This window comes from Amblyomma americanum, chromosome 9, assembly GCF_052857255.1.
Source record: "Amblyomma americanum isolate KBUSLIRL-KWMA chromosome 9, ASM5285725v1, whole genome shotgun sequence".
NCBI lineage: Eukaryota > Metazoa > Arthropoda > Arachnida > Ixodida > Ixodidae > Amblyomma > Amblyomma americanum.
Genome location: NC_135505.1, coordinates 137,669,529 through 137,694,789, shown reverse-complemented (window position 1 = coordinate 137,694,789; position 25,261 = coordinate 137,669,529). Strand labels below are relative to the sequence as shown.

The following is a 25,261-nucleotide window of genomic DNA, read 5'->3' as shown; positions in this document are numbered from 1 at the left end:
AGAAAAGCAATTTCGCTTATAACAAAAATGTTCTAACCGGGTCTCGAAACACTGCCCCTTCGATCGCACCCCCCCCCCCCCCCCCCCCGACCATGGACCACCCGACCACTGAGAAATGTTCGTTCTTTTGGTTAAAGGGAGGCGGGTCTTGCGGAAAATAAATATAAAAATTTAAATTAAAAAGAAGGTATTGTGCCTATAATTGGTATCATTGGCTGCGCGGTGGTGATGGGGCCTCTGCCATTGAAGCAAAGCGGCCCCGTGATGTTGTGGAATCTTTCGTGTGAGATTTAACTCCAGCCGACATTTTCAGTTATAAATAAGCCTATGCTTGAGTTTGGCCGCATTAAAGGCTGGAAATAAATTTTTATCGATGTGAGCATTGAGTCGTTAGCTCGCAAGTGCCGCAAGAACTCCGTCCGCGTTGACGCGTGCACCAAATTCGGCAGAGGACAGAGACTTTAGCCTGCAATTTTTCTACACTTTCACTTTCTTTTTCTTTCGGCGAGTTTCTGTGCGGCGATTACCGTCTATATGAGGGTGACGGCCTCGCTTTTATTCGCGATTTTTTTTGTTTTCAGCGATAATCCGAAACCGGAATTCTACAGTCCTGTTTTTAAGCTAGCGTCTGAAACTATTGTAACGACCCAGACAGTCTGACGCTGTGTTTGATGCCTGCACGACTGTGGTCCCTGCCCGCATAAATGCGGTACGCGTATATATTTCGCGCCATAAGGACACAACTGAAAAGGAAATCATAAAATAGCAGTTGGTGACACTGGCCACGATCCGTGGCATCCTGTACTGCTCCACTTATCAATTACAACAGCGAACAAAATAAGCTTTTTTAACGTTTCGCTGTATCGAACAAGCCAGAAACATCAAGATTCTTGAACCTACAATTTCGTCTCGTGATTGGCTCCTTGTTTAAGTAAAAAGAAGAGCTTTACCAGCGGTCTACATTTTCTCACGTAGTTGTCCTGAATGTCGGCTGAGATTCACGGCAGATTATGTTGGTCATATATGTGGTAATAGCACAGGCAATGTATTCTCTTATTTGAAGCGGCAACCAGTAGGTCATTCGAATTTAATAATGGTGTCTAAATTAGAGCTTGAAACGTGATTTAAACTAGCGAAGGAAAAGCATTGTGATCGAGGGAGCAGACGGACAGTTATCAAGAAACGTTAGCTGTTACTTAGCCACTTTTCGCATTATATCCGAGAAACGAAGATTCAAATGGGAAATTCTTGCCATTCATATCACCATTTCGCAGTGATGGTGTGGCCAGAGAGCCGTGTTTCATCTGAACGTGAATGGAGTGAAGCTGGATGAAAAAAAAATAAATTCAGGGGCCACTTTGTTGGCCTACTGGCCGGGGAGGGGAAAGCCTTCAGCTCGGTGTGGCTGCTTGTGTCACTGATGTGTGGTTAAGATTTCGATTAAGTACACGCATTTTTGTGTACCTTAAATGCTGGAGACACTGGAGGGCGTTCGGGAGGCATCCTCCTGATTCTACGCCTCTCAGCAAACACGCTCCGGCGTCCTAGTCAAAGAGAACTACATATACATTGGCAGGAAGTAGTGTAGTCGTTAGCACCGTCGGCTGCTGACCGGAAGGATGGTGGTTCGAATCCCATCGTGCACAAGAATTCTTTTTTTATCAAATTGCTGAAGAGCATGAGATCGGACGGACCGGCTCATGGCCGCGAGTATGAGCCATTAATTCGTGCACAATGATTTCTTTTCTTATCGAGTCGCTAGATGTAACGCGGGGAGAATGAGCCAGTAAAGACTTTCGCCTGAATATTCAAATTTTTTCCGCCCATCTTAACTCTCCCAACCACTGCCATCGCACCGCGCTAAGCGGTCACCTGCAGCTCGGGTACTGATGATGTCCGGAAACATTCTTTTCCTTAACTTCTCTTTCTCTCTTTTTTTAAAAAAAATAAGCAAGTTCTTTTTTTTTTCTTGGTGCTTTCTTCCCCCGTATGTTTGCGCGCCTACTCATGGCATTGGCATTCCTTCACTACCCTTCAAACACTCTTCCCTTCTCCTATCGTGGTTTCCGCACTACAGTCCGCACTCCCCGTTTAGTCCATGGGGCTCGATTTCAGCAGGAAAAAAAAAAGTTTCTGCTTAAGATTTCACGCACCTGGAGTAAGGTCTCAAAAGGAAAGCTGCAGTTTAGTATAAACGTAACGTCTTTGCCAAAAGTAACCGGGCTATGGTGGCTTGTTTCTTAGCCGCGTAGAGGAGCCCTTCAGCTCTGAATGTGTGTAAAATAAGATGAACCCTTGTCCTCACGTCTTCACACCTGTTGGTCTTCAGGGGAGCCGTAAAGGCTCCGTTATACGGTTTATAACCAAAAGCCTGTTGCTCTGTTTTCTTGTTACAAAGAGAGTGCTTCTCTCAGAAGGCACGGGTACCGTGTTTTTATCGCGCTGGTTATCGCTATGTTCCCGATTTGGGGGCCGACAAACAAAAATGCATGCTTTATAGAAGTAAGCCGCTTAGCAAGAGACACGCGCTATATATATATATATATATATATCTATATATATATATATATATATATATATATACATATATATATATATATATATATATATATATATATATATGTATATATATATATATATATATATATATATATATATATATATATATATATATATATATATATATATATATATATATATATATATATATATATATATATATATATATATATTGAAGGAGCAAGTCGCGCAGCCAGGGAATGCCAGTAAGCAGCCGTGAAAACAGTGAGCTGGGTGATGGCGCAAGACGCAGAGCGGAAGTATGATCTAAAGAGGATAAAACATGATGGCGAGAATTATGTATGTCTTGGAATGGCAAATGGCCAAAATCAAAAAACAAATAAACAGTGCGTAAAGCTTGAAGTTGTAACCTTCAAGCACGGATAGTCTGTGCACTGTATTGCGGAAGATGCGGTATCTTTTAACCTCGCCCCCGTCTCCTTACTTTCCGGGACCAATTCGAGCTCGGAGCCTCTTCCTCTTGCTACACTAGTGGCAACGGCTTCCCATGCAGTGTCCAAATGCCAAGGCGTTCTTTTTTCTTCTTTTTTCTTCTTGTCTCCTCCTCCAATGTGGTCCAAGTTTCACTTTAAAATCCCCCTCTCATAATAGGTAGGAGGGGGAGAGCCTTAATCCCTTAACTAGCGTCCGCCGGCTCCGGGTCCTTCCCGCCACTCTCTTCCCTCCACCCCAGCGATGTGGTCCCTTCCCCGGCAGCCCGACTGCCCTTTCCACCTTTGGGGCACCTCTGGTATTCGAGTTACAGACACCCCAAGCCCTACAGAAGCAAAAAAAAAAAAACCTTCAACCCATGTCTTCAGTCACGGTCTCCCTTCCCCTCCCACTGCACTGACATGTGCAACCCTCAGGAATAACCACACGGTTGAAACTTCTCCAGAGATCCACCTGCATGTTTGACAGCATGGGTCAGCCAGAGTACTTGGAGGTGGTGAGGTACAGGCAGCTTGTTGGGGGGGTGGTTGCTTTGGACTTGCTTGGGGTCAGCTCTTTCCTTTTTTTTTACGCCCTCTCGTTCCAGAAGTCTTACTAATGCCGCGAGGAGGTCTCAGCCCTTTCCCTCTTGCTAAGCACGCCCTCTGAAGGCTTTTTAAGCTCGACGGCTGAGGCGCGTGACCCCAGAAGCGTGGAGCCAACCCTTGGTGAAGTTTTCATCTGTTCCTCGGACAGTTCAACCTAGGTGAGAATTTTGTCGTAGGTTATTTTGTTTGGTCTTGAATATAGAACTTGAATACAGGGCAACAAAGCTGATACCTAACTTTGAGTATTGCAGTACTGTTAGCACCAAAGTCATGCGGTTGATGCTGTCAGATTCCATAGAAGACTAAAAGAAAGCCTTCCGTGCTACAATGTAGGCTTAATGTGTTCCGACGAGGGAGATTAAAATAGCGAGTTCATTGCTTATTCGTCTTTTAGAAATCCTGTGTCACAAAATTTGTACTGCAACCATGGTGGAAACATCCAATATATATACTGGTAGACAGAACAGTGAAGAAAGAATTGCGTTATTTAATTGAATTGCACGCAGACTACGTACACGTTAGTTAATGCTGAAATATTGAAATTATCCGCCCCAAATTTTTAATCCTATAAATCCGGTGACTGCAGGACTCCTCATGCCGTAATGCGTTTTGCATTACGGCTGCAGTAATGCAGAGAACCATGCAGTCGATAGGCGCAGCATTGCAGTCGCACGGCTTGTTGGTTTATCTTTAATCTAAAGGGTGCGGGAAAAATTCTTGCAATGCCCGCTCAATTGCATGGCTACCAGCGCAAGGGGGTGGGGGGGGGGGGGGGGGGCATGCAATGTACCATTTTTGAATAATTTATTTCTGCTGCAGCCATTTCCACCAGATTCCTCCTTGAATAGATGCGTGTTAAATGTTGTTGCGCATGTTCATTGCATGCTACCAAGAGAAGAATAAAGTGGTTAAGCTTCGTCATTCGTCCTGTCTTGTTTTTTGACGGTCGCCGCAAAAGCCGGCTTACCTTGCCGCTTATAGCTTCTTACCGCGTCTTTGATGCAGTTGTCGTAGACACCGATCTTGTTTGATTTAGTTGTGTGCATTACCGACACCTCTGTTAATTTTCGTTTCTTTTTCAGCCACACCTGCCATCATGAGGCACGCTATCTCAAGTGAGTCTGCTTATTACTGTATTCTCTTCTTCGTCAGTACTGCGCAACACTGAGCTGAAGCACTGGCGCTCCAGTCATTAGTTTTGCCTCTATCCGCTCACGTAATACACGGCAACTCGACGAGCTGCCCGGCTGTCCACAGCAAAATAGCGTGCTTCCAATTTCTTCTCTGAATCTAAAGAAGCCTAGCTCCACTAGCCCACGGGAAACCTAGGCGCCATAAGCCCTGCATGTCTTAATATTAGTGCAGCACTTTTACATTACTTTTACTTTTTTTAATATTAGTACACTGCAGTCCGGGATTACTGTAGAGCTCTTTACCCTATTTCCCTGTTATTATGTCCCACTTGCATTCCCGACTTGCACCATAACGAACTTGTTTACCCTCTGCATCGCATTCCCCCTTTTTTCCCACCTTTTAGTCTTACTAGCAAAAAACGGCCCCGGCGTTATCCTCTTTAATTGTTTTCGGAAGTTAGCGGCGTCCTGTTGCTCCACCAGCCAATCGCAACAGTAAAGCGAAATCCGATTTTTAATGTGACCCTATTAACCAATCTATCAAAATTCTACAGCTTACGATGTTTTATCCTTTGTTTGGTTAGCTTACAAGGAAAGCTTTAACAGCGGAACAATTTTTTGTTGTGGAGGAGTTCTGTGCGGCTGGCCTGATTTTGTGCTGAGCTGTAGCAACCGTAAAATCCCGGCTCTCTCGGCATACGCGACTTGCGGGTGTCAAAGCTCGAGTTCGAGGCTGACAACGCATCTCGTCTGTTTTGCGCATGCGCAGACGGGTTGGAAAGGCGGGTTGTTCCCAGTCTCACTCGCTTTCTGCTCCCCGTTTGCAGTTGCTGTGATATTGGCTGTCGTGTGCGCCTTCGTGTCCACTGGGCCTGTGGTAAGTGTCGCGTGGTTTCCGCGAATGCAAGGCTTCCTAATCTGCGTATTCTGCACGAGCATACCGCTGCTTCGTGCGTATAGCATGCTACACGCACAGCAGATGCTATATCGCATCCGCAAATGCAAAAGCTGCACATCCCATATAGCGCCTACGCCCAAAGCATTTATTGGACTATGAGCATCTGGGTGTGCAAAAGGTCTGCTCAAGCCCGCATGGCTACTTCCGCTGAGGATATAGCGCAGCAAAGCTCGAAAACTGCGCAGACTCGTTCCTTTGTTGCTGACTCACTCATTAGCCAGTGGATTAATGATTCTTTTACTGTTAGCCTGGCCAGCAGCCGGCTCCCGTTCAGGAGTCTCCCGAGTCTGCTTACCTGGGCCTCCCCTCGGGTTCGGATGGCATCGTCAGCCCCATCGACATCACCTTCAGCTGCGCTCAGCGTAACCTCGGCTACTACGCTGATGTGAACAACCAGTGCAAGATCTTCCACGTCTGCAATCCTGTTCTTGTGGCTGATGGCCAGGTACTGTCCTAATTTCATCCCAGGTTTCATCGCAGGGTTATAATTGTAGATGCGCTTAATGGATTTGAAATGTGGTGGAGGACCATTGCGGTCTGTCCACTTAATCCCGCACAGCCTTCTCCACTGTTAGCTTATGTTCGGTTTCAATCTTGACAATGCCTCTTTACGGATGTGCTCGCATGATGGCCTCCTGTTTTTGCCACAGTTAGACGGCCCACTACTAGTGCTCCGTTGAGGCATTGAGCCTAGCTTATCATAAGCTTTTGGTGGTTCAATTCAATCCAATGTATTTTCCTGGAGGGTCTCCCTGGCTAAAAGCTGCTCATGCAGCGAAGGCCAGAAGACTATACACAGCAGTATCAGTAACATCATATTTTAGTTAAAACATACATGTTACCTCTAATTTTCAACAGTAAATGCAAATTTTATACAATATTCGGAGCACTGATAGTTATAGCAGATCAGACATAAAAAAACACATTTCAAGAAACGTGGCAAAAACATTGTACAATTACCATTGTAGTATTACCAGAGGATAGAACAAGATCTCAAACATCTTCTACTCAATCCTAAAGTGTGCGTATTTTTGTTTAGTATAAGTGGGAGGTTATGTAATAACGCTTGATATATATAAAAAGTATATTTATAAATAGCAGTCTGCTCCCGCCCGTGGGCTAGCCAACCGAACTAATCCGTTTCTCTCCATCTTTCCGCTAGGTGGCCATGATGCAGTACAGCTTCGTGTGCCCCAACAACACCGTATTCGACCAGCAAACCCTGACCTGCACCCCTCCCCCGGGCTCCGTGCCATGCCACGAGGCTGAGAAGTTCTACTACCTGAACCAGCAAGTGGAGCAGGTTGGCGCTCCGGGCTTGCCGCAGCCCGCCGTCGTGCCCGTGCCCAAGCACGAGGCCCCCCAACACCAGGCACCCCTGCCGCACTTCCAGCCTCCGCAGCCCCAGCAACAGCTGCCGAAGCCCCAGCCTAAGGTAGGTCTTTGCCATAAGGAATGTTCTGGAATTGCAGTGCACCTCAGTGTGTACCTCGCGGGTACAGTGACCGCTACCGTACACATATGGCCTCGCGAATAGCTTCAGGCACGCCGCAGTTGAGAAGACATACTCAACAATCCCATTCGTAAGAATTTTTGAACGGTAAAGGGGTTTTAATAAGGAAAGCTATGCAGCTGTGAAACGTGTGAAAAACCGTCAATAATCCGGAGATATCCCGTCGGCAGGCCTGCAACTTCATGCTATTACGTTTTTGCTATCAAATTGCTATCGGGTTTGTCATCTGTTTTCTATGGCAGTCTTAGCTGGTCGATACGGGCAAGAGCTCCACATCTCAATGCAATGCCCCATTCCCCAATATTTACATAAAGAGAAGCTTGCAGGGATCAAGTAGCCGCTTTTCCGCGCGAATAAGCATACAATGCCGTTTATTCGGGGCTCCCAAGCGCACTCTATTCGAATGCACGTTCGTGATGCCAAGCTCTGTTATTTTAATTTGATCGACCAAACCTGTTTTTCCTTTCTTGTTACAGCCCGAGCCGGCTCCCCTGACCCCCGTCGATGACGCAGAGGTCGAGGTTGAGAGGCCTTCCTCTTACTACGGAAAGAGCGGCTAGACGCCACCCCACATCTGGCATCCCCAGAACAGGGACAAGGGTGCAATGATGGAGACAAATTAGTAGAAAATTGGCCATTGGGAGGCAAATTAGTGGAAATAAGTGCAATATATGAAATAACTAAAGATCGGGTCAAGAGACGCGCTGAATAACGCAGTGCAAGGAAAAAAAACTATTGGGTGACCAATTAGTTGTGTGGAAAAAAATTCAAAATAAAAAATCTGGCCAATCGTGTGTTTTACTTGCCCGGTTGCCACCTGCACCGTGACAGCTTGCATGTCACGGTCTCGAGATGCTTGTGCCTACGTGTACCCACCTGTCAGTCGAAGGCACGTTGACCTTTGGGCACATGCACTGAGCAATTCCGAGCTCCCCCCCCCCCCCCCCCCCACCCATTTTTTTTCTCCTGGCTCAACATTACTGTAGATCGATATGGCTGTCAAATAGGTGATCGTCCGCCTTGAAAGACAAGCCTGCGGAAAGTTGTCATTCAAAATTTGCAAATACATGAGCAATACGACACACGGCCACTATCGTTTTCATGCTGCAGTTCCCAGCGGAGAATCCATTTATTTCGCCTTTTCATTCCTACATCAGCTTAGAATCTAGTGAGGATCGACAAGCGTCAGGCTGTGACGTCAAAAGATGCGGCGGCACTGAAGCGGAAACAGTTCCCAAGAGTATTGTAGTCAGGTAGGTACGGAAGCGAATGAGAGGGAGATAACTAGAAGGATAAGAATGGGGTGGAGCGCATATGGCAAATTCTCGCAGACAATGAGTGGTAGTTTACCAATTTCCCTCAAGAGGAAAGTGTACAAAGTGTAATGCGAAGGCAAGATAACCGCTGGTCTTTAAGGGTAACGGAGTGGGTTTCAAGAGAAAGTAAGCGTAGCAGGGGGCAGCAGAAGGTTAGATGGGCGGAGGAGATTAAGAAGTTTGCTGGCAAAGGATAGGGCCAGGAGATGAAGTCGCACCACTCGACAAAATTGTAACTGTGTGTTGTGTGCTATCTAACTTGTGTGCATCAATTGTTGCTGCACCAGCTTCAGCCTCAGTGGATGAGTGATTGTGAATCCTGCTTCAGCATGTCTGAATAAAGCACTGGACAGCAGGCTTCGGCCTCAGTGGATAAGTGATTGTGAGTCCTGCTCCTGCATGTCTGAATAAAGCAAACTCAGAATCTGCTGACGGCATTGTCATTTCTCAACGCCAGATTTCAGCGTGTCCCATATGGGCCACGTGTGTTCCAGCCTCAAGACGCACTTCCAAGGTTGAAACATGAGGCAGCTGTCCAAGTTGTGTTACAGGTTGCTTAGCCTTTGGGTCCTTTGCACTCTGGACAAAACCACAGTGTAGTTTTTGGTGCTCGCTTGAGTGCCACGCATGAAAAGTGGAACCATTTGTAGTGGCAGGATGCGTTGTCGCAAGCAACCATCTTTCCAGTTTCTGGTCCACGGCAAAAACAGTGGACATCACTGGGAGAGTTTACCACTGGACCAGCATGCTGCCTGGTGAAGTAGGTGCTGAAAAGCTCGGGCAGGATTGCATGAATGAAGAATTTTCTTCCAGCAGCCAGAATTTTCTCACAAAAGTGCCTGTCTTTCTGTATTCTCTCCACGTGCAACAAATTAGGTGTCCACACCACGAAGTCGCACCACTGAACATCACATACAGCCATTTGTGTCTGCACTTGGTAGAAATATCCGTGTTGTCGCCGTAGCTGGACTACACCTACCTGCAGTAGCCATCTCTGTAACGTCCTTCACTTCCCTGAGCGAAAATGGGCACTTAAGTTCAACAACACCCTTCCCACAGCATGCGCAACAAACAAGACCGTCTGGTGTTGCTCCAACAAACGGATATCTTGTACTCAGGTGCAGCCCCGACTTGGAGCACTTGAACATGTCGTGCTTCTCGGCTTCACTGGTTTGGTATGCCCTGAAGGCACGGGGCTCATTTTTCACTCCCCATGTGATGGCAGGCGTCTTCAGCGACTGCTTTTCAGGATAGCATATCAGTTTTAGCAGTGATATGCTAGGGTTATCAATGCTTGTGTGGCACACCCTTTTCATTACAGAAGCAGTCACCCTGCCCGCTCGGTACAAAAACCAATTAGACGAGCTGCTCTGTTGCCTTGTCAAAGCTTCAACGGCCTTTACGGTCTCTTCACTTATAATTATTGATGGCATGACATCATTGGCTTTCTTAACCAAAACATCCAAATCATGCGCCAACATTTCTTCGGAGTAGAGGTTTCTCAAACGGGCATCATGCATCGGTACAGGATTTTGAAAGTGTCCATCATATCCGGGGAGGTCTGAAAAAATTGAAGGAACAATGCCGGCATCCTGAATTGAGCCGTAAAGCTTGGTACGCTCCTGCTCTGAAAGTGGCGGGACATGAGCCCGCTCCTTGACTGGACCTGCCTCAAAGGAATTGCTATCAAGCGGCCGCTTTTTCCCTTTAGATGATGTGAAGTTTATGTCCTTGAGTCGCTTATATTGTACTTTTTCGACATAAGCGGACAGCCACATATTATCCTTCTGGGTGCAACTTCTTGACTTCATAATTTTGATGCCGGTCTCAACTGCAAACAAACAGGCTCCAACATGGGAGCATGCTTCCCCTGTTCCAGCCATACATGTGCAGTGCGCAGTGATCACAGCGCCATCCTTCTTGCACAAAATCCACACTTGGAGAGGTTTGTGCCCCAACCTCTGTAAGTGGTTCACCTGCGAAGACAACGAGAAAAAACGTCGGCTTTACTGACCTATCGTTTCAAAATTGCTGCGGTTCAGTTGCACTTTGCCTAGGGATGTCGTCTTAGAACAAAACATTTGAGCCGTTTTTTTTTTCAGAGTTGCGGTGCACGAACTTGTCTGTCTGAACCTGCTCATTTGCAATGCCATTCAGACTGCGCAAAATAAAAACAAAGGCACATAATGGGATCTGCAACTCGGTTCTTTTAATCTGTGGGAGACTGCGCTGCCCAGCTCGGACTTGGCTGTTCAACGCCGGGTCCTCGAGCCAGCCACCGAGGTCATCACGAAGCAAAGTATTCTGATCACCTAGATTTGACCTCAAGTTCCGTTTTTCTGTTTGTTTTTTGGAACCGATAAGGTTTTTCCGCCTCCTTTCACGCTTTGCGGGCACTTCACGCGCTCGCGTACATACATAACCGAATGTCGCGCTTCAGATGCGCCGCACAGAGCGCTTAGCGCAAACGGCGTACGGACCATTCGTCACAGCTTTGCTCATACAAATTAACAAGGTTTGCAATCATCAAATGGATTCGTAATGCTTACCTCGCCGAGCAGGACAACTTTGCCGTCCTGGAATTCCTTGGCAGAAAGGTGCTTCACCCAGCCGCTTGTAAAATAATTGTGGGACTCCAAAGCTTTGTACGCTTTCATGTCTTCCAAAGTCACAAAGTTCGCGGAAAACACAAGATACGTGACGATGTCGCCGTGCGAAATCTCGGGGAAGCCACTCACATCGGCACTTGTGTCCACTCCGGGCCGCAGCGTGTGTGGATCGATATCATCGCACAGTTTCAACTTGTCTTCGTAACGAAGGCGAATACTGCCGATGAGTTCAGAGTAATAACCCGCGTTTAAAGGTTCATGCGGCGCCATAGCAGGCACAAATCGGATGAAGAAGAGCTGTGAACGGTGCCGGTGCCACGAATTTGAAAGCATCCGCGGCAGCACAGCACTGAACGAAGACTGAGCGACTGGGTCACAAGCATGGTCGTCGGGTCAACGAGCAGGCGGATGTGACGTCACGTGCAAGCCATGTATACAGCAGTAGAAGTCGAGGGTTTAACGCAAACTTGTCTGGTCGGGGATGGATGTTAAGTTGAAGGCGAAACATCCATCCTTGACGAAACGCTCTTGAGGTTACGGCTCCCACAGAGAATCCGAAACGTCAAGTACTTTCAGTTCATGCATTCGTTCTTGAGTTCTTGAAAAGAGTGCATGCTCCTTTAGACATTGTCAACGACTGAAGACCCCGAGGAATTGAAATGCTGAAGAGAAAAGATAAAACGAATTAATTAATTAGTTAATTAATTAATTCCAGAAAAGGACGGAGTAGACAGACAAAAATAACTTTAGAAGGCAGAAATATAATTGCATTGTATTCAGTTGGGCCGCAATGGAATAAAGAAAGAAGTTGTTGTTGTCGTCGTTGTTGTTGTCTGAAAAGCGATGGCACATACCCACGGTGGGGGATTGGCCAGGGTTTGGTGCAGATCCTCAAAGGAACAACCTCATCCAGGTTTATCTCAAGCGGCTCATAAATATAGAGGAATCTGAGAGAGAAAGAAAATCACGAAGTTTGAGAGATGCTGAGGAAATCGGAAAGAAAATCGAGGAAACAAAGCGGTGTGGGCTGAATAACTAAACTTTAAATAATTAATCACTGATGCGCCTTGGATGATACACAGGAAAAATTAAATAGGAAAGAAAAAAACAAGAAGTTCTCGTTAACGTACACCCACGTGCTGAGCGCGGAGGTAGAAGAAGAAGAGGGGCACCTTCAAGCAGCCATGTACTGGAGTCCGGAGCCGAGAAACAGAGCTCCAGGTGTGAGTGGTACCCAGGGCCGGGCACCGCCACGCTTCGTCGTGCGCCCCAGAACGCCGACGTCCATGCGCTCGCCACTGCAGAGCCCCCCGGTGGAACCGCAGCTTCCTCCCGTGCTGTTCGCTTTTCCGCCAAAGACCGAGACGCCGGCGCCCATCGAGGAAAAGCTGCCCAAGCGGCGCAGGAAAAAGAAGAAGCACAGGAAGAAAAAGTCCAGTGAAGAAGACTTGCCCGACTTTTTAGACAAGGCTGCAAAGGTGAGTGCTTTGCTACCTGTGTTGGTTCTAGCTAGACCACTAAAGCACTGCCCTTCTGAAATGTACCAAAGGGTCTAGGATTGCTTCTACACCATTTATGAGCGTTTGTGTAGGATATGACAGGCGCTTCAAATCACTGAAGGGTGCGCACAACTGCTCCTCATCGCTTCAGAGATTTGGAGTGTCAAGGGATCTACGGCCCCTCCGTCCCACGTTTCAGCTTGGAGTTCGGCGAGCTATGAACCTTTGAAAAAGGACGGTGCAAGGGTGCTTGTCTGCTTTGTCACGTGGGAAGTGCTATACCGAGGTCATTACGGCTGCAAAAATGAACAGGGCTGGTGGCGTCCGAGCTGAAGCTAAGGAAGTCAAGTTTCTGAAGCGCCAGCTGCCATTAGCGCCAACTGCAAATTGATAGGATTCTCTGATTTTGAACTGTTCGGTCCTAGAGTCATCACTTTTACTTCCGAACCTAGATGGAGGATGGAAAATGCTGTTTTTTGAGTACAGCTACTTGGCGGCGTTTTTCTTACCTTTTGAATACGTGCAGAAGTAGTGCTGTTCTTTGGTAGGTCCTGAAACAGCTTAGCCTTATTGCTGCTGAACAATATTACTTTCTGCTCGAAGAATGTGCAGCGAGCTTAAAACTTGCCTTGGCTTTGTTTCCTGTCGCTAATTTATCGACCTGAACTATTTTGTGTAACTAGCTTTGCTTGGACGTTTCTGCATCCCCTTTACTGTTTGGTTTTCGTTTTGTATTTCAGTGGCATTTTTCATAATCACTTGACTTTCTTCATTAATGCATTAGCAATAGAAAAGTATGTGCAAGACGAAATGGCGACCGCCATCACGTATGGCGCCGGCGTAAGGCATAACGAACCTTAGTATGCCACTTCGAATATAACAAACTTCAGAGTGTTAATCCCGTATATAACAAAGTTTCTGCGTTACCTCGTGTATAACGACCCTAATTGTAACACCTCAGATATAATAAGCTTTAGTGGGTCAACCTCAGATTTTCTAACAAATCCACCCAGGATCGCCAATGTCTTCTTTACGCTGGGTACCTTTTGGCTTAAGCTACCGTTTGACAGGAAACACGCATGACTGTAAATTTTCTTAGTGGAAACAGTTACGTAATATTTACGGCGCCTTTGAGAGGAAAATAAACGTTGTGATGGGAGCAACCCTAGGCTTCACTCTTTATCTTGAAAAAAGTATTTCTTTTTGGGCAACACAGCGTCAAATATGAACTGTACTACCAAAGAACGCTAATTTTTCACATGCACGATGCAATCCCCGGACGTCAAACTTTCGTGTCGACGCGCCTGGAAGTCATATTCGCACATGCCGTTCTCGCAGAGAAAACGTTGTCCTGTTGTAAGTTGATAACGCAGACTGCTGCAGAAAACGCAGACTACAGACTGCTGCAAAGCAATTTCTAGCAGGCCGGGCTCTACACGTCAAGGATACAACGCCAGTCGCCTAACTCCCTTCGGACTACAGCCGCATTTGACGCTGGTAATCGTTTACGTGCCGCGGTGCGGCGCCACTTACGGGGAGTGGCAGCTTACGTCTCAATACGAGGTTCAAGATAAAAGAAATATTAACGAAAAAAATAAATTAGTCTTTATTTTGGAGCTATTTGCGAAGTGCTCTCTTCACCACCGCCGGAGGGGCGCAACCATAAAAGCTAGCCAATGAGAGATAGAAGCAAAGAATAGCAGTTCATTAGCCGGAACCATCTGAAATGATCGCGTTCAGATATATGTGAGGGGGTGTGATATCTACAACCAAACGGTTCTGCAATCTAGCTAAGACAACCTCTTCGCATGGAAACAGCACAGCAGACGGGACCAAGAAAGGAAGACACACACACGGGCGCTGACCATCAGCTGAAATAAATTTATTGCAGCAACGTCAATATATAAAACCCATACATATGATAAAAGCATGAAACCTTAAAACTAGGTGACGAGATTCTTCTAATCAGCCATCGAGAAATCTGGTTTCTTTTCTTTTCAAGTTAACAGAAGTGCGGACGCACTTCTCCCCTCGTTGATGAATGGCATATACGTCTCAAAAAGTTCGTGGTCAAGCTGGTTCTTGTATCGTTTAAGAACCTTGGTCCTGTTCATAGTGGCAGTGCACTGGCATGAGGTCACGTGTTCAGGCAAGTTCTTCCTTGCGCCGTCTTTTATATCTTTATTATGCTCTCTGAGCCTGTCATTCAAACAGCGCCCAGTTTGTCCTATGTATGCTGATCCACACGATAAAGGAATATCGTAGACGAGTTCCTTTGTACAATCAACGAAAGCTTTTTCGTGTTTCTTCGCTGCAATAAATTTATTTCAGCTGATAGTCAGCGCTCGTGTGTGTGTCTTCCTTTCTTGGTCCCGTCGGCTGCGCTGTTTCCATGCAAATAATGTACCAACTAGCCCGGCATACTCCTTTGTTGGAAGACAGCCTCATTGTCGTAACTCTATGATTTCGGAGTATGACGGTCCATTGGTCGACGGCTGTGCATGACCATTTCATGACAGTAGCCATATTCAAAAATGCAGGAGAGGAGAGAGAGCCACGGAATCTACTTCGGAGCCTTTGCCGATGCAAGCAAGATTCCAAAAGAAAATATTTTTGAATCGGGCTTCTCTCAGCGACTGACCGCGCTACCGTCACCTTCGGTCGTCGAACTCAAGAAGCAGGCGAGTATCACGACTCTTTATCGTACACCCGCTTGGAAACGCCACGCTGATGTTGAAAAATACCTTAGATACCAGCGCGGAAGTAGGCTGTGAAAGACGGTATAGACAGCGAACAATGGCTCATTGTTTTTCACTTCGCACGTTCAACTTTGATATTTCTCACGGCAGCGTGTGTTATATTTAGATACCAAATTCCTGTGCGCTGAAAGTTGCTTGCGTTAACAGTAATCCAAAAACCTGAACCTGCATCCTTCACGTCATTCTTCTGATGTAGTCAATCGTTTATAATCAGGACTTTTTCCATTGCTGAAGTTAGATTCTCATTCTTGGCATGGTTCAGTTTATTTGACACTTTGTCTTTTAAGGATTCTCTTTCAATAAATTCTTTCGCTCCTCTGTCCCTGGTTTGTCTGCATCTGACGTCAGTACTGAAAGTTAACAGGCACTCATTCGCTGGCTATAAAGCCAACGGTGGAGTCCACCAATAGCGGAATTGCGAAAGAATGACCGGGGAAGCAGTGCATTCTACATGCGGCTTAAATTCACGCATGCACATCAGCTCTTCAAATCACAACATGCAAAATTAATGAACCCCGGGTGGACCAGACCGAGATACCCCACTATGGTGCCTTCTAAATGCGCGCAGTTTCAGGAGCCTGCATTTCTCACTTCTATTTTGGTTTTAATTTCGACCCCTCTGTGCGAATATTTGCTTCGCATTGTTCCCGCTTAAAACTCGCCACTTCTGTTCTGCCGCACAAATTCCAGGCCAGATCAAGACCGTCCCCTACGTTAACAAGTCCAGCGGACCCGACGAAATTGCCATTGTCTTCCCCGACAATGCCTTGCCTGGTGTCGCCATCTACGGCCGCAGACAACAAGCTAGCTATGACCTCTTCCCCTGGAGATGGCGCCAGCATCGGACCAACGGAAGCGGTCGCCGACAAAACTTTGGAAACAAGCCGCGAGCTGAGCCAAGGTCAAGGCATAGGCGCCGTGCTCGCCACTGGTCACAAAAGGAGCGCCGATCATTCGACGGGTTCCAGTCGTTCCACAGCCATCAACACAAGGACCAACACCGCGGTCGAGAGGGGCACCTTGCTCGCCAGTGGGGAGTCTGCGCCATACATCATTGCCGCCGTTGCCATCATAGCTGTTGTAATACTGCTGCTGGCGCTCCTCCCGAACCGGGTTGCCAGGAAGCCACTGCCCCATTCTTCGAAGAACAACACTTCCCATCCGCGGACGAAGCCATTCACGCCGGTGCTATTAATTGGCAGAGCACCAACTCCAGCTTTCTCGATGATCCCCCCGAGACAGGGTGTCGCTGTTACACACCGGAAGCTATTTTCGAACGAATAATTTTTTTTCTACTGTAAATTGCCGCGAAAATCAGCCTGCATATGCCCTAAGTGTGCACTCAAAGAGCACGCTAGTGTGCAGTGAGGTTCATTGCAGTCACGAGGAGAATATGCGTCACTTTTTCTTCTTAACTAAACGCACCCATTAGAGCCATAGTCCTCACTCCTTGTACGAATATGTAATTTCTTATGTTTCTTTAAACACCCTTTACGATTAAAAACATGTAATGCGTGTAAATTCATTGAGTCTAGTCAATTTTACTAAAATGATTAGATACCTGCAGCTCTCTTGGGGCTCGGTTGAAGGACGAGGTGGGTCCTGTGTTCAAGCATTTCTGCACACAATAATGATTGTTTTTATTTGCACACTTGCCATAAAGGCATAATTTGGGTTCGCTGTATACTAATTAAAAGAAATCGTGTAAGCAGCTGCTTTCATGCAGGAACCGGAGAACGCTCCTGCTCTTATATTTGTCGGTCAGCTACTGGGAGAAATCCTCCTCCCTTGTCGCCGTTACTCCCCTGTAAAATTCGTGTCCTTGGTCAAAGCCCTTGTCCCTGCACAAATCCACAGTAAGTGGTGAACATCCACCTCTGTAGCCGGTGTGGAACACCTCGGGCAAGTGGTGGGTCCTGCGTCTTCTTCAGAGCTCCATCGGTACGTAGCCGACGGGGCAAGGGCCAGCCCCAGCCCTGATCCTCCTAAAGGATACTTCCTCCAATATCGATAAGTTATGAGGGAGGGGGAAAGTGCACGGGGGAATGAGGGCACGTGTACTCTTCTCTAAAGAGTATGCTAAGATGGGGAGAGCGGAGCGCGTATCAAAAGGGTGTCTGGTAGGGGATGCATTAGTGTTTGGAACTTGGTGTGTAAGGTTGTCTTCTTTTATCTGCGTCGAGTTCAACGCTTCTCTTTAGGACGAAGTTTAGTCGTCTTCCTTGTCGTAATAGTCTTGAATTCCCATGGTGGGGGTTCAGCCATTGCACGTGTTTTAACTCAAGTCCAGCTATCTCGGGCAAAGATTTTGAAAATTGAAAAATTGTAAGACACTGTTGATGAAATGTTGAAGGTAGTGGTCCATTAATCTGGTATGTAGCAAAATCGTTCTTTTAATGTGTTTCCAGCGATCGCATGGAACAGTAGAAACTGCCATTGAAAACCAATGGGCAACGCTTTTGACGAGCAAAAACGTGAATAGATTTTTTTTTGTAGGATTGTGAAACTTTTATTTCGAACAATTTGAGGCGCTGTCTGGGGGCGTATTCGACCACTTGGACGACCCCTGTCTGAATATACGGATCGGAGCTGAGTAGGAGATCGCGACAGTGAATAGAATCGAGAAAACGTGTAATAGAAAATATACAAGAGTGCCGTCGAGTGATAGTGCGATCGCGATACTGAACAGAGTAGAAAAAAAACGTGAATAGAAAAAAGAATACAATAGCTGCGGGTTGGTGATCTGCGGATATACTGATAGTTATATTAGTGAAATCTTACATTACATGAAAAAATTGCATTCATAGACGGTGTTATGAAAGGTATCCACACCGGCGATTAAAGCGAAGATTCATCAACCGGGATGACCACGGGGAAGCGGGAATTTCGACATATCGTTGACCCACGAGGACCCCCGCGAAAAAAAGATGCCTCCCGGGGAAGCAGCCGCTGGAATCTTTCCCACGCACACGAAGGGGGGGAGATGACCTTCCCTTTGTCTGCAGTTCCTGGCAAGACACGACCAACGGTGTACAGTCGAAGGGGGAAGTGGGCCGTGATTGACAGCTTCGGACGAAGTAGCAGCGAACCTCCCAATCCTCCTCGCCCATTCCCACGGGGCTCTGCGAGCTATGTGCGGCCACTCTTCCCGTCTGTGGATCGTGTGGTGAAAGAGGCGGAGACTCATGTTGAATTCCAATGGCAGATCGAGAGCGCTCCGCCGGATCACAAACGGAGCGCGTAGTTCAGGCGGAGATCACTCCCTCCCATTTTGCCAATGGAATGCATGCGCTCCCGCGGGGGCACTTCAGCGCAAGAATAGCTCCAAGTTCAGGCAACATGGCGGCGCCCTTCGAAGCGCGGCCTCTCGCTTCACCAGCGATTCGTCCTTGCCGCCACTCTGTCTCTCGCGTTCACGGCAAACAAAAGGCGCACGAAGCTTTCGCTTTGTGTGATGATGCCCGCACCACAAAATTCCAGTGATGAAACGCGCCAAATTTTCAGATTGCTTCCTTATTTACAGAGCTGTTAGGCTTAGAGAGTACGCGTCGTCTGACGTCAGAAAGCGCGGGAGGTTCAAACAAGTCAACGATTTCGGTCTAAAAAGCGGTCACAAAGAAATGACCGCGATGGAATTGACATCCTGTTAAAAAAATTTTTGTTTTAACTTGTGCGGACGCGAACAAAACGAAAAATAATTACATTTGGGACAATTCAATTTTAAAAAAAGTCAAAAATACTGCTTGTACGTTGCCCGGATCACCGCGTAGCGACGACAGGAAGGCAGCGGCCGGTCGTGACCGGAAGCAGACGCGGGAAACTAAAACGTCGCGCGGGGTTCCGGTCAAATCTGCCGATTTCGGCGGAGCAAATATCGCTGCTCCACGGAGCGATCCGGGATCGACGTCTGATCCCGATCTGCCATTGGAACAGACAACTCGCACTCCCATTTTGCCATTGGAATACGATTGCTCCCAACAGAGCAGAAAAACTTGATCCGGATTTGCCATTGGAATTCAACATCAGTCTGTTTAACGAGCGTCCTGAGTACGAACAATCGCTTTGGGCCTTGGCGACAAGACTCACCCAGTCGCTGGACGCAATGAACTTTTATTTCTTGACTGTTTGCTCTGTCTGTTTCCCTCTAAATTATCTAATCAAGTTTTTTGAAAAGTTCATTATGCGATACAGCGCGAACAGAGACAAGGACGAAGAAAGACACGACACCACAGCTCTGAAAGCGCTTCTTCGTCCTTGTCTCTGTTCGCGCTGCATCGCATAATGAATTACCAACTAGCCCGATCTGCCACTCTTGCTTTCTTGAAAAGTGCCAGCAAACCCGTTTGTTTTTAGTTTTCCCAAGCTTCGAGTTCCATATTTCTTCAACCCGTAGGCTCGGACACGTTACCCAATAAAGCCCGGGTTGCAGTGAACCCCTGCGCCACGACAACGGTTTCCCGCTCAAGATTGCTTTTGTTCAGAAGTGCTGGGTATGATCACTGCATTGTACAAGAATGCTATGGGCCCAACGTACTTTGGCTTTATATTTTTGTTGCCTCTCGCTGATCAATTATGTCAGTGCACTCAGTTGTGCAAGTTCAAATAAATTCGGGATGTGGGTAAGCTTTGGTAAGGCCGTGATGGAGCGCATTGCATTCCTATTTACTGTTTCCTACTGCGCCCATTGTCGCCTTGTCATTTTAATCGCCGCCGCGTTGGAGGTGGCGCGCGGTATTCTTCGACGGTCACAGCGGCTGGTGCAGACGCTACGGTGCCTCGGTGCCCGAGGTATACCGAAGCGGCACCTGATGCTGGTTCCTATCTATGCACGGCACGCCTTAAGATAGGAGTGAAGGTACAAGAGCTGCCTGCGAGGTACGGGATTGCGGGCGTGTTCCGTTAGGAGGCGTGTAACAGTTTTGCCGCATGCTTCCACGTCCCGCAATAGTGTGATCGCGATAGTACTTCAAACAGGACATATTAATGGTGAAAATAAGACTAAGGTATTTAAACTGGGAACTATTTGGAGAGCGTTCTTCAATTTGGGCCTTCAAGAAAGAGGACAGTATTATTAGTGAATCACGTGACAGTTGGGAGGGAATGAATTTTCTATCGCCATGTGTCGCACCACGTGGCAAAAGTGACGAATGATTCATTGGGCGATGAAGGTCAAGTTGAGAATGAATTGCGTCCTGCAACACACACTCGTTCACATAAATATTCATTTCGAAATACGGTCATATCTTTTTGGTAAGGGCATATTTTACATGGAATGTTGTTTGGTAGGTTCGGTGTTTCCTGGAAACCACAAAAACTGCAGGTGGCATACAGGGCTTGACGTTCGCGCGCAAAAAACTGTTTTGGGCTTATGCGCTGCATTCGTATTCGCATAGCTCGTGCGGTTTGGTTTCATGTAGCTGCACATCCGGCTTCTGAGTATACGAATTTTGTTTACGCTTTGTCGGTTATTCATTTATGCATATTTGTTTCCCTGTACAGATTCGAGATTCGTATTTTACGGTTCCTCTACACGTTATTCCCTTTCTAATTCTGTTTTTTTGACGAAGCTTCGTACCACACATACTATTGCTGACACGACTTTGCGCTTTACTGATATTTCACGCATGGTAACTATACTGAAGCCCCGGCTTATCAAGAAAAATCGGGAGCCCTGAACTTCGACATGTAATGAGAATGGACGAGTGGGCTGATTGCCTGCGATCCACAGTGTTTGGTAAACTGCAAAACCCACTATAAAAATGATGATGATGACTATAGATATTCGTGGCGCAAGGGCATCTATGGCCAAAGAGCGCAATGGCACAAGGTATTTTCGACTACTCAAGATAAGGTAAATGATCGTATTTCCAAGCATTTCACCCCAGATAAACCGAGCATCTGACCAGGGGAAAGCTTGTACCCATTGTATCACCGGTGGGTAACCGGTGGCACTGGGGATCGAACCCCGAACCTCCCGCATGTCAGGCCGGATGCTCAACCACTTCGCCACCGCTGCGGTGAACAAAACAAATAGTGAAAACTAGTGATAGCGCAGTGCTGTTTGAAGGCGTAAAAATACAGCAACTTTTTTTTTAATTACGGGTACGCAGACCAATTACTTTTGCAGCACGTTAACGCGGACGCTGTAAAACAGAATGACTCCGCTCGTAACGAATTCCGCTAACCGGCTATGCCACGAACCGGTCTATGCCACGAAGCACGGCAAAACAAAAATACATTTGCAAAGGACAAAAGAGACAAATTTGGCGCCGGATTTTCTAAGGCCTGATTTCAATTCATTGTCTCGCCCCTGTCTTTGGTAGGTGTTCCCTTTGATTAAAAGCCGATAGCTAGCGTTCGCGAAAGTAATTTTGAAAAATATGATTTTTGAGGCAAAAATATGGCTATTGCGGCATGGTATTGGCAGAGTTGGCGGACGCCAGTAATTCGGTGAAACACCTAAACTAGTAGTAAAATGATTAACTTATTTCCAATAATTCACTTTTAACTATTAGAGTTGGGCGTCTTGTTGCATTTACATATTTGCAGCCGTTTTTATAATTTTGAAATCGCGATTACCCTTGACGCTGTGGCTCGACAAAATTTGGCTATTTCGACTAGTTACGTGCACTGGAGGGGCTGCTTTGCCTGTATGCTTTCGAAGGCGCATGTATTTTCGCATGATAAGGCCAAATTTTATCTTGAGTGCGAGTGAGTGTTCCTGCGCATGTCTGGTCCTGCTTGTATAGTGAGTTTTTCTAAAGTTTTGAACGTTTGTGCTTATTTTTTCTTACAGACATTGATTACGTATGATACGACTAATGAGTTTTCTACGAGATTCTAAAGTGCATTTGCAATGCTGTCTCAGAATCCCGAAAAGTATTTTTTCATCTGCATTTCTCATAAATGAACCACATCGCCTTTCTTTGGGCACGAGGATATCTTTTTTTTTATCGGGCTCCATATTATGGCTGCTTATTCAAGTCTGGCCGCAGCACAGTTATTAAGGGCTATACGCTTGGTATTGACAGGAGCAGCCCAAAGTTTGATCTCAAGGAATCACTGTTTATAAAATGTATCGGAGGAAACAGATGATATGTGGTTTGGTCAGGTAGGCTTATATCTAAGCGTCCCCCCCCCCTCCCAAGTACTTGTAGGATTCCACCTCGGACTATGACGTCGGCACTATGACGTTGGCATTTAAAAACACTCGCATTTTTCTCCCTTGTCAGTAGTCTTTGAAGTGCTGTTTTTCCAGAATCTACCTTCATGCCCCAACTTCTGCAGCAGTAGGAGTAATCCAAAATTTCTTTAAATGCAGCCTCAACATGTGCACATGTAATTTCCTTAAAAATAGCACAGTCATTGGCAAAGAATCGGGTGTCAAACGCCACTGTGAATGACATCAACAAAAAATCACTGATGAAAAAAAGGAGCGGTCCCAGGACAGTTCCCTGGTTCGTGCCTTAAGTAAGATATGGCATTCAAAAAGGACGGTTTTTAATGGTAACAAACGGTTGCCATTCCCTGAGATATGCTTAAGTCCACTCATAAATATTTGAAGATAGGACTCTACGTTCCAAACCATCAAACAATTTTGCATGCGGCATCGTGTCAAACTCTCAAGGAAAATCAAAGAACAAGACATCTAATTGACCAGCCACGTCTAGCACACTTCGAAGTTCGTGCAAAGTAATAATAATAATAATTGGTTTTTGGGGAAAGGAAATGGCGCAGTATCTGTCTCATATATCGTTGGACACATGAACCGCGCCGTAAGGAAAGGGATAACGGAGGGAGTGAAAGAAGAAAGGAAGAGGTGCCGCAGTGGAGGCCTCCGGTATAACTTCGACCACCTGGGGATCTTTAACGTGCACTGACATCGCACAGAACCCCGCCGCGGTGGCTCAGTGGTTAGGGCGCTCGACTACTGATCTGGAGTTTTCCCGGGGCTCGAACCCGACCACGGCTGCTGCGTTTTTATGGAGGAAAAACGCTAAGGCGCCCGTGTGCTGTGCGATGTCAGTGCACGTTAAAGATCACCAGGTGGTCGAAATTATTCCGGAGCCCTCCACTACGGCACCTCTTCCTTCCTTTCTTCTATCACTCCATCCTTTACCCTTCCCTTATGGCGCGGTTCAGGTGTCCAACGATATATGAGACAGATACTGCGCCATTTCCTTTCCCCAAAAACCAATTATTGTTATTATTACACGAGCGCCGTAGCGTTTTTCCTCCTGCACAGTCAAAATCAATTTCATGGCAGTATGCATGGCTTTCCGAAAGCAATGCTGGAATGCTGGAAAGAAATGAAAGAAAGAAAACGAAAGAAGGAAACAGATAGACTGTAAGAAATAAATAATTAATTCCAGGCTTGTCAGGGATCGATGTTGCGTGGGCTCATTAGGACCGGTCGCCAGGTCTCGGCGCCCCACCGCTGCAGCCTGCCTTTAAACCCCCCCCCCCCCCCCCCCCCCCCCCGGCGACGGGACGCGCCGAAAAGAAGCGCCCGTCTTGGGGGGGTCAAGCACCCCGGGCACCCCGGCCGTGCGCTTTGTTCTCCATGGCTGTTTCGCGCCTGACGTCGCCTTCTTCTTGACAGACACATGACGCGACGTGGCCTTGTGACGGACATCTTGTTCCGAAGATTTTGAAAAATGGCAGTCTTGTCAAGCAGGGGAGCAATAAAGATGACGGATGGGCAGCGACGCACAGATGTGAGATAACCGCACTGAACGGGTATCGATGAGGCCTCGGCTAGCCGGCTCCGGGGAGCTAAGCCGCTTATGATTTGTCGCAACACTAATCCCCTGGGAAACTCGGGACCGAGCGGGCAGTCGCGCACAGCGGAAGCACCCCGCGGGAGTCCGGTGACAGCTCTAATTGCCGGACGGCGCCAGGGTTGACGAGCTTCGACGGAATCGACTGCACGTGCGGGCACGATTGTTTGTTTGTTTTTGTTTTCCTTTTTCTGCGGGATAGAGTGTTTTGGTCAACACTGAAAAGGCTGCCGGCCCCGCCGCGGTGGCTCAGTGGTTAGGGCGCTCGACTACTGATCCGGAGTTCCCGGGTTCGAACCCGACCGCGGCGGCTGCGTTTTTATGGAGGAAAAACGCTAAGGCGCCTGTGTGCTGTGCGATGTCAGTGCACGTTAAAGATCCCCAGGTGGTCGAAACTATTCCGGAGCCCTCCACTACGGCACCTCTCCTTCCTTTCTTCTTTGACTCCCTCCTTTATTCCTTCCCTTACGGCGCGGTTCAGGTGTCCAACGATATATGAGACAAATACTGCGCCATTTCCTTTCCTCCCCAAAACCAATTATTATTATTAAAAGGCTGCCGGGCGGGGCAGGCAGACCAGTGGACCAAGGGTTGCCGCGCCTTCTGAGAAAATTGGTTTTTCTTTTTTGAAAGTGAATTTGATGTTCATTTTTGCGTGTTTTACTTCAGGAAGAGGGTTATATGCCTTACGGACATTGGAGGGCCGGCCATAGACTTGTTTAACCAGTCATTTAATTGTTTGACATGATTGGACGCTACCGAATATGGGCCGGGCCTTTAGGTCTTTAAAACGAGGGCCCCGTGCCCGATGTATTGCATCTCCGGCTATGCCGAGTAGGGGCCTCCCTTAGTGTTAGCCAGCTCCATCCTTTTTGTTGTTTAAACTTTTTGCCGCTTAAATTGTCTCTTGTGTATCAACATGTTTGTAATGTAATTTTTTCTATATAAAACAGTCGTCGTACTCCTTTAATACCTGCATCCTGATTCATCGCAAGCCCGTCTCAGACGGGACACCCACGGTGCGAAGGAAGTCTTCGGTCAGTGAAATCAAGCAACCGTCTCTGGCGGTGGGCACCTGTGGTGCAAGAAAGATAA

The 25,261-nt window shown here is 47.0% G+C and overlaps 1 protein-coding gene across 1 annotated transcript; it reads left to right on the top strand.

Annotated features, from left to right (window-relative positions):
* The first annotated feature begins 12,312 nt into the window (after positions 1–12,312).
* LOC144103721 (uncharacterized) lies at positions 12,313–22,189 on the top strand. Its single transcript, XM_077636378.1, has 4 exons — positions 12,313–12,606; positions 15,168–15,312; positions 16,077–16,287; positions 22,183–22,189. The coding sequence occupies exons 1-4, from the start codon at positions 12,313–12,315 to the stop codon at positions 22,187–22,189; spliced, it is 657 nt and encodes a 218-aa protein (XP_077492504.1).
* Positions 22,190–25,261: the final 3,072 nt, after the last annotated feature.